A 16,434-nucleotide genomic window follows, 5' to 3' on the forward strand; every position below is an offset into this window, starting at 1 on the left:
TGTCTGTGTGGGTTTATGTGAAGAGTTCTGGTTCTGGTTCTGGTTTTGGGTCAGGCAGTGAGAGTGTAGCAGGTGATTATCTGAATCCAATTAAGGTGTTAAAAATCACGTGAAGAAAAGCAGCAGCTCACTGTCAACGACGTGGGTTCTACTGAAGGACGGGTTCTACTGAGGGACGGGTTCTACTGAAGGACGGGTTCTACTGAGGGACGGGTTCTACTGAAGGACGGGTTCTGAAGGACGGGTTCTACTGAGGGACGGGTTCTACTGAAGGACGGGTTCTACTGAGGGACGGGTTCTGTCTACCTGTTGGACTAATTTCTCACTAAGAAGACAAACTGGAGCTTCAACCTGCCGGTATGTTTAATGAATGAATACTTTATTAACCCCACAGGCGACTTTCCATGGTTACTGACTGGTTAGTAACTGGTTACTGACTGGTTGTCTGGTGACTGACTGGTCCATTTTCCTGCCTCAGTGTAAACAGTCTGGTCACCAGTCCGTGGTGTTGATATCTGAAACTCAGCAGTGGACGGACAGACAGGAGGACGTTTCAGAACGTCCGGTCTGCCCTCTGGACATCCTGTCTAGGTCTCCCTGCTTCTTTGTCTTTATGTGTGTGTCCTGCAGCTCGTCCACCTGAGCGGACGGATGGAGCAGCTGGTCCAGCACCTGTCCAGGTGTCAGCACCTGGGCTGGATGAAGGTGATTGGTGAGTCTGGACCTTCCAGATCTTTGAGGCGGGTTGGTTTGGCCCTTCGGTGCTGCCGTAGTGTTGCCACAGAGATGAGGAGACTTCATGCTTAGTTCCTCAAGGCGCAGCTGGAAACGTTCCAGTTCAGATTCTGGTGGAGTGTTGGGACGGTTTCCTCATTAGAGTGTGTGTGTGTGTGTGTGTGTTAACATTGTCCAAGGATGATGATGTCATAATGTTTCAGAGCTGAAGAGCGCCTCCATTCATTGGCTGTCCTGTGGGCAGAAGGCGGAGCCTGATGTTTGGACCAGGATGTTCTGCATCCTGTCGGACTCTCAGCTGCTGATGCTGGACGACCTGGAGGTCACACACACACACCTACACACACATCTACACACACACCTACACAGGTGTTTCAGGATCAGGTGGTCCTGAAGGGCAGCTTTGCTCTGATCTTAAAGTCCAACTGAAACCGGAACCAGACAGAACCGGACCAGCTTGACGTCTGATTGGTCTGTTCAAACATGCCAGGATGGATTTTAGTGGCCGTTTCCACGGCTGGAGGCGGGGCATCAATCGGGTCACATGACTATTTCTGTTGTTCAGGTGCATCCGCTGCTGCTGGCAGAGAGGGCGGAGACCTGCACCATCTGGTTGCTAAGATACACTCTGCACGTGGCCTCAGTGGCTCCTGGCCCCGCCCACAAAGGTAAGCAAAACCAATCAGAAGAAGGCGGTCAGAACCACTTTTCTAAGACTGACTAACGGACTACTGGGGCAATTAGGGTGAAAATGCGACTTAAATCATTGAACTCCCATTAGTTTCTATGACAGGCTAAATTACCGTTAATGTTGTTAATTTTTTACAGTGTAACTTCAGCAGCGGTTTTGATCCGTGTTCTGGCTTTGTGTCAGGAACTGTCTGCTAGGAACCAGAGTGAGAGATCTTAAAGGCCGTCCTGCAGCATCTGCTCTCTGCCACCAGGTGGCAGTGAGTGCCATTCTGACATTCATCCTGGTTCTGGTTCTGGTTCTCTGTACGAAGTCACTGAGACATCAGATCAATAGTTTAATGATTTAAAGCAAACTCGTCCTGTGCTCTGCTGTTGTCAGGGAGATGCCAGTTGCCATGACAACAGCTGTGGGACAGCTGAGGACTACAAACCCTCCCATGATGCTCTCTGTTGCAGATGCTGTGGACAGGAGAGCGCGCAGACCGAGCACGTCCAGTGGCTCCATAATGGACACGCCCACCACCAGAGTCACGGTGAGCACGCTCAGGGGCAGGCTGCGGTTTCCATGGTAACAGGAGGTGAGCTGTTGGCTCCAGGTGAGCAGACTGTCTCCCCCTGCAGGTGACCCTGATCAGAACCATAATATGATCATGATCAGGTCCGGTTGTTGATCCAGAACATCTCTGAACCGACACTCTTCTTCTTTTCCTTCTTGTTGTTATTGTTCTTCTTCAGGGGTTTCTGTCACGCAGACTGAAGCAGTCTCTGCGCCGCACTCGATCCCAACCCAAACTGTCACGTCACTGCAGCACCGGGACCGACCCGATGAGTACCACTGACACCAGGTAACCTCTGGGTTACTGGAACTACACTGACTGGAGGTGGAAACCTCGACATCACTGAGCCAGGGGTACTTTCTACTGCCCCACCCCCACTGAGCCAGGGGTACTTTCTACTGCCCCACCCCCACTGAGCCAGTACAAGAGAGCTGCTAGTGACCATAATAGCAACCTGGCGTATCACATCAGCAGGGGTTGCCCCCTGTATGGGGGCAGCCTGGGGGCAGGGGCAGCCTGCCATTCAGGGGGCAACTTAGGGTGGTTATAGCTGTGCAGTGTGAGGGGTGATTCAGTCAGTGAACTCTGACCCGGATCAAATCCAGTCATGTTCATATTATCAACATCCTGAAGCAGCAGCATGGACACAGTCTGTCACTTGACCAGGAATCCATGTTGTTCCAGCAGAATGAGTCCATCTGGGCCACAGGGTTCTGCTTGGACCAATTGTTCTGTTGGTTCTGTTTGTTATGTTGGTTCCGATTGTTCTGATGGTTCTGTTGGTTTTGATGGTTCTGTTGGTTTTAGACTTAGACTGACTTTATTGTCATCTTGCATGCACAGGGTGAATACAGAACGAGATTTCGTTGCATACGGCTCAGGACAATGTTTGAGGTTCCAATGTTGTGAGGTTACTCCAAAATAAAATAAAATACAGTATAAAATATGAATATAAATATAAAATATAAAGTGCAGGACTGACAGTAAAATAGAAGTTATTTAGCTCTGTACATGTGCAAGGTATAAAGTGGAGACCAGTTTTTGAGTGCAGTCCAGTTAAGAGTTCAGCAGTCTGATGGCAAGTGGGAAAAAGTTGTTTCAGAACCTGGTGGACCTGCACCGGATGCTGCAGAACCTCTTTCCAGAGGGCAGCAGGGAGAACAGTCCATGGTGAGGGTGTGAGGGGTCACTGACGATGTTTCGGCCTTGGGACACGCAGCGCTGGGATGAAATGTCCTGGATGGAAGGAAGGGGGGCCCGGATGATCCTCTCTGCTGTCCGCACCACTCTCCTCACGTTCTTCCAGTAGGAGGCGCTGCAGCCTCCACACCACACAGAGAGGCAGCTGGTCAGAATGCTCTCTATGGTGCTTCTGTAGAACGTCTTGAGGATGGGCGGGGGCAGGTGTGCTCTTCTCATCCTCCGCAGGAAATACAAGCGTTTCTGTGCCCTCTTGACCAGAGACGTGGTGTTCATAGTCCAGGTGAGGTCGTTTGTGATGTGCACCCCCAGGAATTTGGTGCTGCTGACCACCTCCACAGCCGAGCTGTTGATGAGAGCAACATGATGTTTTGATGGTTCTGTTGGTTTTGATGGTTCTGTTGGTTTTTGATGGTTTTGTCGGTCATGATGGTTCTGTCGGTTCTGATGGTTCTGTTGGTTCTGTTGGTTTTGTCGGTTCTGTCGGTTCTGATGGTTCTGATGGTTCTGTTGGTTCTGATGGTTCTGTTGGTTTTTGATGGTTCTGTTGGTTTTTGATGGTTCTGTTGGTTTTGTCGGTTCTGTCGGTCATGATGGTTCTGTCGGTTCTGATGGTTCTGTTGGTTTTGATGGTTCTGTTGGTTTTTGATGGTTCTGTTGGTTTTTGATGGTTTTGTCGGTTTTGATGGTTTTGTCGGTCATGATGGTTCTGTCGGTTCTGATGGTTCTGTTGGTTCTGTTGGTTTTGTCGGTTCTGTCGGTTCTGATGGTTCTGATGGTTCTGTTGGTTCTGATGGTTCTGTTGGTTTTTGATGGTTCTGTTGGTTTTGTCGGTTCTGTCGGTTCTGATGGTTCTGTCGGTTCTGATGGTTCTGTCGGTTTTGATGGTTTTGTCGGTTCTGTTGGTTTTGTTGGTTCTGTTGGTTTTGTTGGTTCTGATGGTTCTGTCGGTTCTGATGGTTCTGTCGGTTCTGATGGTTCTGTTAGTTCTGTTGGTTTTGTCGGTTCTGTTGGTTTTTGATGGTTTTGTTGGTTCTGATGGTTCTGTCGGTTCTGTTAGTTCTGTTGGTTTTGTCGGTTCTGTCGGTTCTGATGGTTGTGTCGGTTTTGATGGTTCTGTTGGTTTAATCGGTTCTGTCGGTCATGATGGTTCTGTCGGTCATGATGGTTCTGTCGGTCATGATGGTTCTGTCGGTTCTGATGGTTCTGTCGGTTCTGATGGTTCTGTCGGTTCTGATGGTTCTGTTGGTTTTGATGGTTCTGTTGGTTTTTGATGGTTTTGTTGGTTCTGATGGTTTTGTTGGTTCTGATGGTTCTGTCGGTTCTGATGGTTCTGTCGGTTTTGATGGTTTTGTCGGTTCTGTTGGTTTTGTTGGTTCTGTTGGTTTTGTTGGTTCTGATGGTTCTGTCGGTTCTGATGGTTCTGTCGGTTCTGATGGTTCTGTTAGTTCTGTTGGTTTTTGATGGTTCTGTTGGTTTTTGATGGTTTTGTTGGTTCTGATGGTTCTGTCGGTCATGATGGTTCTGTCGGTTCTGATGGTTCTGTCGGTTCTGTTAGTTCTGTTGGTTTTGTCGGTTCTGTTGGTTTTTGATGGTTTTGTCGGTTCTGATGGTTCTGTCGGTTCTGATGGTTCTGTCGGTTCTGATGGTTCTGTTGGTTTTGATGGTTCTGTTGGTTTTTGATGGTTCTGTTGGTTTTTGATGGTTTTGTTGGTTCTGATGGTTCTGTCGGTTCTGTCGGTCATGATGGTTTTGTTGGTTCTGATGGTTCTGTCGGTTTTCATGGTTCTGTTGGTTTTGATGGTTCTGTTGGTTTTTGATGGTTCTGTTGGTTTTGTCGGTTCTGTCGGTCATGATGGTTCTGTCGGTCATGATGGTTCTGTCGGTTCTGTTAGTTCTGTTGGTTTTGTCGGTTCTGTCGGTCATGATGGTTCTGTCGGTTCTGATGGTTCTGTTGGTTTTGATGGTTCTGTTGGTTTTTGATGGTTCTGTTGGTTTTTGATGGTTTTGTTGGTTCTGATGGTTCTGTCGGTTCTGTCGGTCATGATGGTTTTGTTGGTTCTGATGGTTCTGTCGGTTTTGATGGTTCTGTTGGTTTTGATGGTTCTGTTGGTTTTTGATGGTTCTGTTGGTTTTGTCGGTTCTGTCGGTCATGATGGTTCTGTCGGTCATGATGGTTCTGTCGGTTCTGTTAGTTCTGTTGGTTTTGTCGGTTCTGTCGGTTCTGATGGTTCTGTTGGTTTTTGATGGTTTTGTTGGTTCTGATGGTTCTGATGGTTCTGTCGGTTCTGTTAGTTCTGTTGGTTCTGTTGGTTTTGTTGGTTCTGTTGGTTCTCTCGGTTCTGATGGTTCTGATGGTTCTGTCGGTTCTGTTAGTTCTGTTGGTTCTGTTGGTTTTGTCGGTTCTGATGGTTCTGATGGTTCTGTCGGTCATGATGGTTCTGTCGGTCATGATGGTTCTGTCGGTCATGATGGTTCTGTCGGTTCTGATGGTTCTGTCGGTTCTGATGGTTCTGTCGGTTCTGATGGTTCTGTTGGTTTTGATGGTTCTGTTGGTTTTTGATGGTTTTGTTGGTTCTGATGGTTTTGTTGGTTCTGATGGTTCTGTCGGTTCTGATGGTTCTGTCGGTTTTGATGGTTTTGTCGGTTCTGTTGGTTTTGTTGGTTCTGTTGGTTTTGTTGGTTCTGATGGTTCTGTCGGTTCTGATGGTTCTGTCGGTTCTGATGGTTCTGTTAGTTCTGTTGGTTTTTGATGGTTCTGTTGGTTTTTGATGGTTTTGTTGGTTCTGATGGTTCTGTCGGTCATGATGGTTCTGTCGGTTCTGATGGTTCTGTCGGTTCTGTTAGTTCTGTTGGTTTTGTCGGTTCTGTTGGTTTTTGATGGTTTTGTCGGTTCTGATGGTTCTGTCGGTTCTGATGGTTCTGTCGGTTCTGATGGTTCTGTTGGTTTTGATGGTTCTGTTGGTTTTTGATGGTTCTGTTGGTTTTTGATGGTTTTGTTGGTTCTGATGGTTCTGTCGGTTCTGTCGGTCATGATGGTTTTGTTGGTTCTGATGGTTCTGTCGGTTTTCATGGTTCTGTTGGTTTTGATGGTTCTGTTGGTTTTTGATGGTTCTGTTGGTTTTGTCGGTTCTGTCGGTCATGATGGTTCTGTCGGTCATGATGGTTCTGTCGGTCATGATGGTTCTGTCGGTTCTGATGGTTCTGTCGGTTCTGATGGTTCTGTCGGTTCTGATGGTTCTGTTGGTTTTGATGGTTCTGTTGGTTTTTGATGGTTTTGTTGGTTCTGATGGTTTTGTTGGTTCTGATGGTTCTGTCGGTTCTGATGGTTCTGTCGGTTTTGATGGTTTTGTCGGTTCTGTTGGTTTTGTTGGTTCTGTTGGTTTTGTTGGTTCTGATGGTTCTGTCGGTTCTGATGGTTCTGTCGGTTCTGATGGTTCTGTTAGTTCTGTTGGTTTTTGATGGTTCTGTTGGTTTTTGATGGTTTTGTTGGTTCTGATGGTTCTGTCGGTCATGATGGTTCTGTCGGTTCTGATGGTTCTGTCGGTTCTGTTAGTTCTGTTGGTTTTGTCGGTTCTGTTGGTTTTTGATGGTTTTGTCGGTTCTGATGGTTCTGTCGGTTCTGATGGTTCTGTCGGTTCTGATGGTTCTGTTGGTTTTGATGGTTCTGTTGGTTTTTGATGGTTCTGTTGGTTTTTGATGGTTTTGTTGGTTCTGATGGTTCTGTCGGTTCTGTCGGTCATGATGGTTTTGTTGGTTCTGATGGTTCTGTCGGTTTTCATGGTTCTGTTGGTTTTGATGGTTCTGTTGGTTTTTGATGGTTCTGTTGGTTTTGTCGGTTCTGTCGGTCATGATGGTTCTGTCGGTCATGATGGTTCTGTCGGTTCTGTTAGTTCTGTTGGTTTTGTCGGTTCTGTCGGTCATGATGGTTCTGTCGGTCATGATGGTTCTGTCGGTTCTGTTAGTTCTGTTGGTTTTGTCGGTTCTGTCGGTCATGATGGTTCTGTCGGTTCTGATGGTTCTGTTGGTTTTGATGGTTCTGTTGGTTTTTGATGGTTCTGTTGGTTTTTGATGGTTTTGTTGGTTCTGATGGTTCTGTCGGTTCTGTCGGTCATGATGGTTTTGTTGGTTCTGATGGTTCTGTCGGTTTTGATGGTTCTGTTGGTTTTGATGGTTCTGTTGGTTTTTGATGGTTCTGTTGGTTTTGTCGGTTCTGTCGGTCATGATGGTTCTGTCGGTCATGATGGTTCTGTCGGTTCTGTTAGTTCTGTTGGTTTTGTCGGTTCTGTCGGTTCTGATGGTTCTGTTGGTTTTTGATGGTTTTGTTGGTTCTGATGGTTCTGATGGTTCTGTCGGTTCTGTTAGTTCTGTTGGTTCTGTTGGTTTTGTTGGTTCTGTTGGTTCTCTCGGTTCTGATGGTTCTGATGGTTCTGTCGGTTCTGTTAGTTCTGTTGGTTCTGTTGGTTTTGTCGGTTCTGATGGTTCTGATGGTTCTGATGGTTCAGGAACCGAACAGATCTTCCTCCTCTGCTTCCTGTCTTCGGGGGGGGTAGAAGAGGGGCTGTTAAGGGGGGCTGGTGGGGGGAGGGGGAAGTAGGGCAGCTTCACTGCAGGGGAGGGGCAACTGCTGCTGGGGGAGGGGGCGAGTCAGAGACAGGGAGACATAGGGAGAGAGAGAGGGAGCGGTGATGCTGTGAAGCTTCATCAGCAGACGGACGGACGGATCGGCGGCTCCTCCATCTTCCTCCTCCTTCCTCCTCTTCCTCCTGCTGCTGTTTGCTGCTGAAGGAGATCATGGCTGCATAACCCCCCCTCCTCTTCGCCCTCCTCCTCTTCCTCAGGATGCTCGGTGAGTCTCGTCCGCCGTCTTTGTCCTCTGACAGATGAAGCTGCTGGGAGACGCTGCGTCTTCAGGGACGGTGCTTCTGCTCTGACTGTTATTCAGGCTGCTCTGTTAGCATGCGGCTAACCCACTGTTAGCTGGCTTAGCTAAACATCACACACACAAACACACCCATGCAGGCTCTGTGGCTGCTGCAGCCAGCTGGCAGGACAGCACCTGGTTCTGGTTCTGGTTCATGACAGATCTGGATCAGCTCTGACTTAACAACTACAACCGTTGGGTCCACTTTGGAGTCGACCCGTCTTTTCTGGTGTCTATGTGATGCTGGGAACAGGGCTGAGTTGTTGCTAGGCAACACACACCTGTAACCTGTGACAATAAGGTGCGAGTGATGTCAGCATCACCCAGAACCTCAGCAGAGGAAGGTTCTGCTCTTTCTTCAGCCCGGTCCAACAGAACCAGAGCAACAGAACCCCCAACTGACAGAGAGTGAAATGTTTCGTGGTTCTGTGCACCAGAACCAATCCGTCTCAGGTTTTACTGAAAACACTGCAGGAACTCTGGATTGATTCTGAGAACCAACAGAACCATCAGAACCAACAGAACCATTTCAGTTTTAGAGTCACGTTTTTACTAAGTCTGTAGTTTGAACATACTTCAGTTTCCTAACGCCTTGTCCCTCGTGGGGTCGGGAGGAGCTGCTGCCTCTCCAGCAAACGTTTTGGGCGAGAGGCGGGGTCACCTGGACGGGTCGCCAGTGTGTCGCAGGGCTGAACATACTCTATGGTGAATATTTTGTTGCTGACTGTAACATTTATATTCATTTAAAATAACTGAAATCGCCCTTTAGCTAGCTGCTGAATCAGGAACCTCCATCAGAGACCAACTTCAGCTCCCTGTAATCCAGGATATTTCAGTTTGGCGTCACGTTGGATTACAGTAAAATCTGTCAAAAGAACACGTTGATGCATCTGATGCATGTAGCTTACAGATGTTGCATGACAACCATTTTTCTTCATAAAGTTTCTTTAGAGAAGAACGTACGAGTCACGTGTGACCAGCCTAGGCATGCTAGTTGTTAGCCTAACAGTGCCAGCTAGTACCAGCTAGCACTAGTGCTGATTTCTCAGTTGCTGGCGCCGGCCTCTTAATTAGATCAGTAGCTTCAGATTAGACGTAGCCTCTTGTGACCAGGATGTAGCCGTTGGAAGATGCGCAGCAGTCTACCACTACAGGGTCCACGCTGCCAGCAGGGGGCGCCACAGCAGAGAGCTGCCCTCTAACCTGCTGTGTGATTTTCAGGTGTGTGATGCAGAGGCTGCGTTGTGGTAGCCAGGAGTCGTTGCTAAGCACCGGCTGCGTGTCATCGCTGGAGCTCAGAATGGACCAATCGGTGATCATCAAACCCGTCCACTCGTCCCTGCTGGGACAAGACTATTGCTTTGAGGTGATGCCCGCCGCTAGCACTGTGGTACTGCTGCCGTACCCACACAGGGCACTACTGCATATTTACTACTACTGCCAGTCCTGCTGGCCCACCCTGGTGACCCTCTCTCTGTCTCCTAGGTAACGACCTCTACCGGCACCAAGTGCTTCTCGTGCCGCTCAGCGGCAGAGCGAGACAAGTGGATGGAGAACCTGCGGCGGGCCGTCCACCCCAACAAGGACAACAGCCGGCGGGTGGAGAACGTCCTGACGGTGTGGGTGATCGAGGCCAAAGACCTGCCCGCCAAGAAACGGTAAGGTTCTGGTCCAGCAGGATGCTCTCAGTCCGGCCGGCTCTACAGCACGGTGTCGTCCTGCAGGTACTTCTGCGAACTCTGTCTGGACGACAACCTGTACGCTCGGACCTCCTGCAAGCTGAAGACGGACAACATCTTCTGGGGGGAGCGCTTCGACTTCAGCAGCCTGCCGTCCGTCTCGTCCATCACGCTGCACCTCTACAAAGACACGGACCGCAAGAGGAAGAAGGACAAGAGCAGCTACGTGGGCCTGGTCAACATCCCTGCCGCCATGGTGACCGGCCGGCAGCTGGTGGAGAAGTGGTACTCTGTGAGCACGCCCAGTACGCTCCGAGGTACGTAGACCGCCGCCAGTTCTGGACTGTAGTTCTGGTCAACATCTGGAATCAGCTTCATCTGGACAAAAAGGAATAAAGACTCTTGATTCACCTGTCTGAAGGAAACAGATGGATAAGTGGGTTAGGGTTAGGGTTAGTTAGTCAGGTTAGTCGGGTTAATGCAGACTGGAGTCGGGTTAACACGGACCAGAGTAGGGTTAGCGTTTACTGGAGTTATGTTGAAGCGGACCGGAGTTTTGTTAGCGCGGATCGGAGTCGGGTTAAAGCGGACTGAACTGGGCTTGTGTGAACTGACCCGGTTCTGGGCTCAGCTGATGGGAGGACTCGCTCTGTTTTTATAGTTTTAGTGAGAATCAGTAAATGATGTTTCCTCCTTCTATCCTCATGTGACATTGTCCTGATCTCCAGCTGGAACATCTGGATGATGGTCAGATCTGCTGATTCCAGATGTTCAGTAACCTCCTTCCTCCCCAACCTCAGCCAAGTCGTCGGTTCCGACGGTCCGGGTCAAGGCCCGGTATCAGAGCATCGTCATCCTGCCGATGGAGCAGTACAAGGAGTTTGCGGAGTACATCAGCGCCAACTACCTGCTGCTCTGCTCCACCCTGGAGGCCTCCATCAGCCTGAGGGCCAAGGAGGAGCTGGCTGCTGCTCTGGTCCACATCCTGCACAGCACGGGCAAGGCCAAGGTAGCTCCGCCCACTCCGCGTAGCCCCACCCCTATTCACCAGACCCCGCCCACCTCCACCTTTCCTTCTTGCCTTCAGGACTTCCTGACAGACCTGATGATGTCGGAGGTCGACCGTTGCCGTGACAACGATCAGCTGATCTTCAGAGAGAACACGCTGGCCACTAAAAGCATCGAGGAATACCTGAAGCTGATTGGCCAGAAGTACCTGCAGGACGCCCTCGGTACGCGCTCCCAGAGAGCCGCCGAGCTTCCTCAGGTGAGCTCGTCTAAACGCCGGCTCTGTTTGTGTGTCCAGGTGAGTTCATCAAAGCTCTCTATGAGTCTGACGAGAACTGCGAGGTGGACCCGTCGCGCTGCGCGACCTCTGACCTCGCCGAGCATCAGGCCAACCTGAGGATGTGCTGCGAGCTCGCCTTCTGCAAGATCCTGGACTCCTACAGGTGAGCACCACACAGGTAAGTGCGGTGTTCAGTGTTCAGTGTGTTTCACTGTTGCTCCGCCCACTCAGGGTCTTCCCACGGGAGCTGAAGGAGGTGTTTGCCTCATGGCGTCAGGAGTGCAGTAACCGGGGGCGACCGGATATCAGCGAGCGCCTCATCAGCGCCTCGCTGTTCCTCCGCTTCCTGTGCCCCGCCGTGATGTCGCCCTCGCTGTTTGACCTCACGCAGGAGTACCCCGACGAGCGCACCGCCAGAACCCTGACCCTGATCGCCAAGGTCATCCAGAACCTGGCCAACTTCAGCAAGTACGTCCGGGCTCTTATTTTGAAGGAACTGCTTTCCTGGGTTCAGATCTGGGAAGAGTTAGCATGTTTCTCTCTGGGCAGCCAGTGAGCGGTCACATGGAGGTCTCCAGGTCCCGCCCCTCCAAGGAGGCTCCTGCTGTTTAATGTTGCGGTGTTTCCACCTGCCGATGTGCCGGTCTCACCTGTTGCTGCAGGTTCGGCACCAAGGAGGAGTACATGCTGTTCATGAACGACTTTGTGGAGCGCCAGTGGAGCAGCATGCAACGCTTCCTGCAGGAGATCTCCAACCCCGACGGGCTGAACCACACCGCCGGCTTTGACGGCTACATCGACCTCGGCCGAGAGCTGAGCAGCTTACACACTCTGCTGACCGAGCTCGACCAGGTAACACCTGCCTGCCAGGTAAGAAAGATGGCTCATCAGGCAGCTAGCTAGATGTAGCCCCTGGTAGCGCAGCAGGTAGCCGGGTTCTGAACTTGTGCTGTCTCTGCTCCCCCCCAGTCGAGTCTGTCCAAGCTCGGCCCGCTCCCTCGGATCCTCAGAGACGTGTCGGCGGCTCTGGTCCACCCTGGAGGCGTGGTTGGACCTGGGGGCGTGTCTGTGTCATCTCCAGACCCTCAGCGGGTGGTGTCCCCGCCCCCTATGTCCCCACCGCCCCTGTCCCCTCCACTGTCTCCTCCTCTGGCAGCCTGCAATCCTTCTGTTGGCCTGCAGGGCGGCGTGGGATTAGAGGGAGGGTTAGTCTGTTCTCTGCATGCAAGAGCAACATGAGACATGACTGAGTTTAATCTTTAACTCTGGATTTTGCTCTGAAGTCCAACCTCAGTAACGTCCACTTCCTGTCTCCATGTCCAGCTGCGTGGACTTCACCAGACTTCCGTCTCCAACTCCTGAGAACAAAGATTTGTTTTTCGTCACCAAAGGATCTAGCCTACAGCCTGCATCAGGTGACCTTTGACCTTTCCTCCTCTTTGATCCAGAACGGCGTTGTCTGACCGTCCTCATGATGTCACTTCCTGCAGGTATGCGAGGCTCTCCGGCTCCGAGCTCGTCCTACTCAGAGCCCAACGAGAACGAGGCGTGCTACGACCTGGCCAATGGCGGCCGAAGGGAGGGGCCGGAGCTGACCAATGAGAGCCGCAGCCTGTCTCTGGTGGACCTGCAGGACTCCTCCCCCAGCGACGCCCCGGACGACACCCAGTGGCAACGGCGGACGGGGCTCCTCCCCCTTTCTTTCCAGAACCCCGTCTATCACATGACAACCCCGTCGCCCCGGCAACCGCAGCAGACAGACGCGACACCCTCTGATGGCTCGGCGGGCTCCCAGGGAAACTGCGAGGAGCGTGGCGCCATGGCGACCAAGCCGGCCTTCCTCACCCAGATGTCGGTGGGCGTGGGAGGGGAGAGGGGGGAGAGGATGTCGGCCATGTCGAGCAGCAGCAGCGGCGAGGAATACTCCCGCCGCGCGCTGTCTCTCACCGACACACTCTCAGGTACGAGTCCACGCCGTCACACAGGCCACCGCAAAGTTCAGGGGTCGTCTTGTGACCTTTGCCCCACCCACAGGTAGCTCGGCCCCCCCTCGGCAGAACTCAGGCCCTCAGAGACGCATCGATCAGCCTCCGCCGCCGTCCTCGGCACCGCCAGGACCGCCGCGAGGCCGCACGCCTCCCAGCATGCTCAGCGGGGGAGGCTCCGCCTACCCTCCACGCCCCGCCTCCGGCAGTATGATGTCATCGAGCCCCGATTGGCCCAACAGCGGCCAGTCACGTCTCAGACAGATGTCGTCATCGTCCAAAGGAGACAGCCCGGAGAAGCAGCGGCCCGCTGCCAAGGTAACGCACCTGGGAATGTGGGTCTGTTGGGTCTGCTGCTGGTTCTGTTGGTGGTTCTGTTGGATCCAGCCAGAACCAGGAGAAGCAGAGATCCTCAGTCCAGCGTCACCCGGTATAACAGAACCGGGTCGTGTAGAACAGGATGGAGCCGGGCCGGTTTGGGTCAATCAGAACCTTCTGGGTCTTTGGTTTCGTCATTTCTACACTTCCTGAAAGGAGTTTGCTTCGGTCCTGGCTCCTCCCAGAGGTCCGACTGAGTAGAACCTCCAGGAGGCACGAGGAGGGCCCAAACCGATCAGAACCAATCGGTTTGGGCCTCAAACTGGGCAGGTGTTAGAAAGATGAAATCTGAAAATGTCCACTCTACTGTCTTCATCTCATGGCCTTTGAGGCGTGAATGACCTGTTGACCCCTGACCCGGCTCTCCTCGTTGGGTCGACCCGGTCACCAGAACTTCATGCTGGGAAACATCCGGGTTGTTCAGAAGTTCTGGAAATGATTCAGTTTCCACTGGCAGGCAGATTGCCATGGTAACCACATCATTCAATGAGGTTGCTATGGTAAAATGTGAGCAGGTTGTGATGCCATGGCAACCAGCCTGACCGTTCAGAACCAGAACCGGGTCTGTCCGTGTGTCCAGGCTCCGTCTCCCTGCGCGTTGGACCGGACCGCCGCCTGGCTGCTCAACATGAACTCTGCGTCGTCCTACGGCGAGGCGGAGGACGATCGTCATGACGACGCTACGGTGGAGAAGGTAAAGCCGGTTCCGCTGTTGCTCGCGTGAGTAGGTTCTGCCGGTTCTGACCCGGTTTGTGTTCAGTACCAGCAGGAGATCGCACTGCTGCAGGAGAAGCTGCGGGTGGCGGCGCTGCGCCAGGAGGAGTGCGAGGCCCGTCTGGTGGTCCAGGACCAGCAGAACCAGCGGATGCTGCAGGAGTACCAGGTAAGGGGCTCACCTGGTCAGGTCCAGGTCCAGGTGAGCCATGTGAGCGGGTCACAGCTGTGTCACATGACTCGACTGGACCAATGTGATTGTGTTCCAGGCCCGGCTGGAGGACACAGAGAGCCGACTGAGGAGGCTGCAGGACGACAAGGACCTCCAGATGAACAGCATCATCAGCAGGTACGCTCACCTGGCTGCTCACCTGGCTGCTCACCTGTCTCACCTATCTCACCTGTCTCACCTGTCTCACCTGCGCAGGTTGATGGCAGTAGAAGAGGAGCTGAAGAAGGATCACTCTGACATGCAGGCTGTGGTGGACCAGAAGCAGAAGGTCATCGAGGCTCAGGTAAACCCACCTGACCTTTCACCTGGTTCTCTCATTCTATCAACCTGTAACGATTACAGGTGAGGCCTTACCTGGCTCCCCCGACCAAACGTCACTGATAACACAAAGTCTGTCAGACGATAAAGAACTCGGAGCAACCGGGTCGCCCCGGTCACTCCTGCCGCCATGAGGCAAACACCTCCTTCAGCTCCCGTGGGAAGACCCTGAGTGGGCGGAGCAACAGTGAAACACACTGAACACCGCACCTACCTGTGTGGGGTCCAGGATCTTGCAGACGGCGAGCTCGCAGCACATCCTCAGGTTGGCCTGCCAGTTCTGAGGAACCGACCTGAAGACCAACTCGGTCAGTCTTCCTGCAGCCTCTCTGGATGTTGGAACCCAGGTTTCATGGTTTAAATGCAGCCAGAAGGATTTCTGTTACTGGAGCTGTGATGTCATCCTCCAACAGTCAGCGTCTCCTCTTCGACCTTTGCCCTCTGGCATGCGGGGCTGAATGGGGCCTGGAACATTTGTTTTCTGCATCCTGTCAGATTAAGGAGCTCCTGATGTCACTTCCTGTTTGTTCCTGTAATTCTTCCAGCCCAGTTCCCAGCATGGCCACCAGGGGCAGCGTTTTCTCTGTATGACTGAAGAGAGGTCAACGTCCTGGACTCAAATGGAGGACGGAGGCCTACCTGGGTCACTCCACCTGGGCGGCCGCCGCCCAATGAGACGCTGTTAGCTTCATACCTTTTACCTGTTGAAGCTGCAGGGAGAGGCTGACCAGGAAGCAGCTGCCATACACCTGTCTTATCTGTCCCACCTGTCTCTGTCTCCCAGGAGAAGCGGATCGCCAGCCTGGACGCTGCCAACACCCGCCTGATGGCGGCGCTGACCCAGCTAAAGGAACGCTACGGCGTGACCTCACAGAGGAACGGCCTGTCTCCTAGCAACACGTCGTCTCTGCAGATCACGGAGAACGGCGAGTTCCGTAACTCTGGCAACTGCTGAGAAACTGAGCTGTGATTGGCTGACACTGCAGGGAAGGGGGGGCTTAAAAATAGACTCATTAAAATTAACCAATGGGATGGAACAGAGACGCCCATCGAATGTCAGCTTCTGCACCATGGAAATGACCTCTGACCTGATCCTACCCTTGTTGCTAGGTTACCCTCACTTCTTTTCGTTTTGCATGTTCCTCTTTGATGAAGTCTGACTTCATTTCCTGTTTAAGTTTAGATCTTCCCAACAGAACCAGAACCTCAAATATACCCAGCTTTACTGGTCAAACTGGACCCCCTGGTTCTGGTTGGCCCAAACCTGTCGGTCCTCCTGATTCTGCAGACGTACTTAAAGGCACAGCTGACCTTTAACCTGGAGTCAGAGCCGCTTCGTTAGCTTAGCCTAGCTTAGCACAAAGAGCAGCAGTGGGTGGAAAGTGTTAGCCTAGCCTAGCTCCAAACCCTGCAGTGATTGTTTTGGCCTCTTTGGGCTTCCATAGCTTTGAGTATTTAATTCCCGTCGACCCGGTCCAGATTTAGACGCTAGTTTGTGTTGTTTCAGAGAATTTTAATGTAAACCACAGATTTTATTGTAAACAGTAAAAACTTTAACTTGTGATGATGATGATGATTTGTGCACCCCCCCCTACCCCCACCCCCCAACTGTGGCTTCTGTCTGTTCTGTATCTATGAGCCTCTGTTTGTTATTTATCTACAGTGTTTATAAGGAGCTACAATAAAACCAGAAACCAGCCTGTCGGAGTGCTGCTGTACACACACACACAC

General features: G+C 51.9%; 1 protein-coding gene across 3 annotated transcripts; it reads left to right on the plus strand.

Moving 5' to 3' along the window:
- Positions 1-165: 165 nt before the first annotated feature.
- LOC102238090 (disabled homolog 2-interacting protein-like) lies at positions 166-16,401 on the plus strand. 3 transcript variants are annotated; one of them, XM_023343850.1, is made up of 23 exons: positions 166-357; positions 631-712; positions 939-1,057; positions 1,301-1,403; positions 1,885-1,961; positions 2,164-2,273; positions 9,331-9,475; positions 9,595-9,767; positions 9,834-10,105; positions 10,589-10,797; positions 10,876-11,020; positions 11,095-11,239; positions 11,308-11,544; positions 11,739-11,946; positions 12,046-12,281; positions 12,400-12,491; positions 12,567-13,037; positions 13,111-13,379; positions 14,020-14,133; positions 14,200-14,322; positions 14,423-14,502; positions 14,581-14,668; positions 15,488-16,401. In XM_023343850.1, exons 2-23 carry the CDS (start codon positions 652-654, stop codon positions 15,656-15,658), a joined length of 3,648 nt encoding a protein of 1,215 aa, XP_023199618.1. In that variant the 5' UTR covers positions 166-357; positions 631-651; the 3' UTR covers positions 15,659-16,401. The 3 variants fall into 3 exon arrangements, with proteins under 3 accessions (XP_023199618.1, XP_023199619.1, XP_023199620.1); XM_023343851.1 differs by having other exon boundaries at positions 167-357; positions 11,739-11,928; XM_023343852.1 differs by lacking the exons at positions 166-357; positions 631-712; positions 939-1,057; ... (1 more) ...; positions 1,885-1,961; positions 2,164-2,273 and adding an exon at positions 7,834-8,034.
- Positions 16,402-16,434: the final 33 nt, after the last annotated feature.

The sequence above is a fragment of the Xiphophorus maculatus genome, chromosome 12 (assembly GCF_002775205.1).
Source record: "Xiphophorus maculatus strain JP 163 A chromosome 12, X_maculatus-5.0-male, whole genome shotgun sequence".
In the NCBI taxonomy this organism is placed as follows: domain Eukaryota; kingdom Metazoa; phylum Chordata; class Actinopteri; order Cyprinodontiformes; family Poeciliidae; genus Xiphophorus; species Xiphophorus maculatus.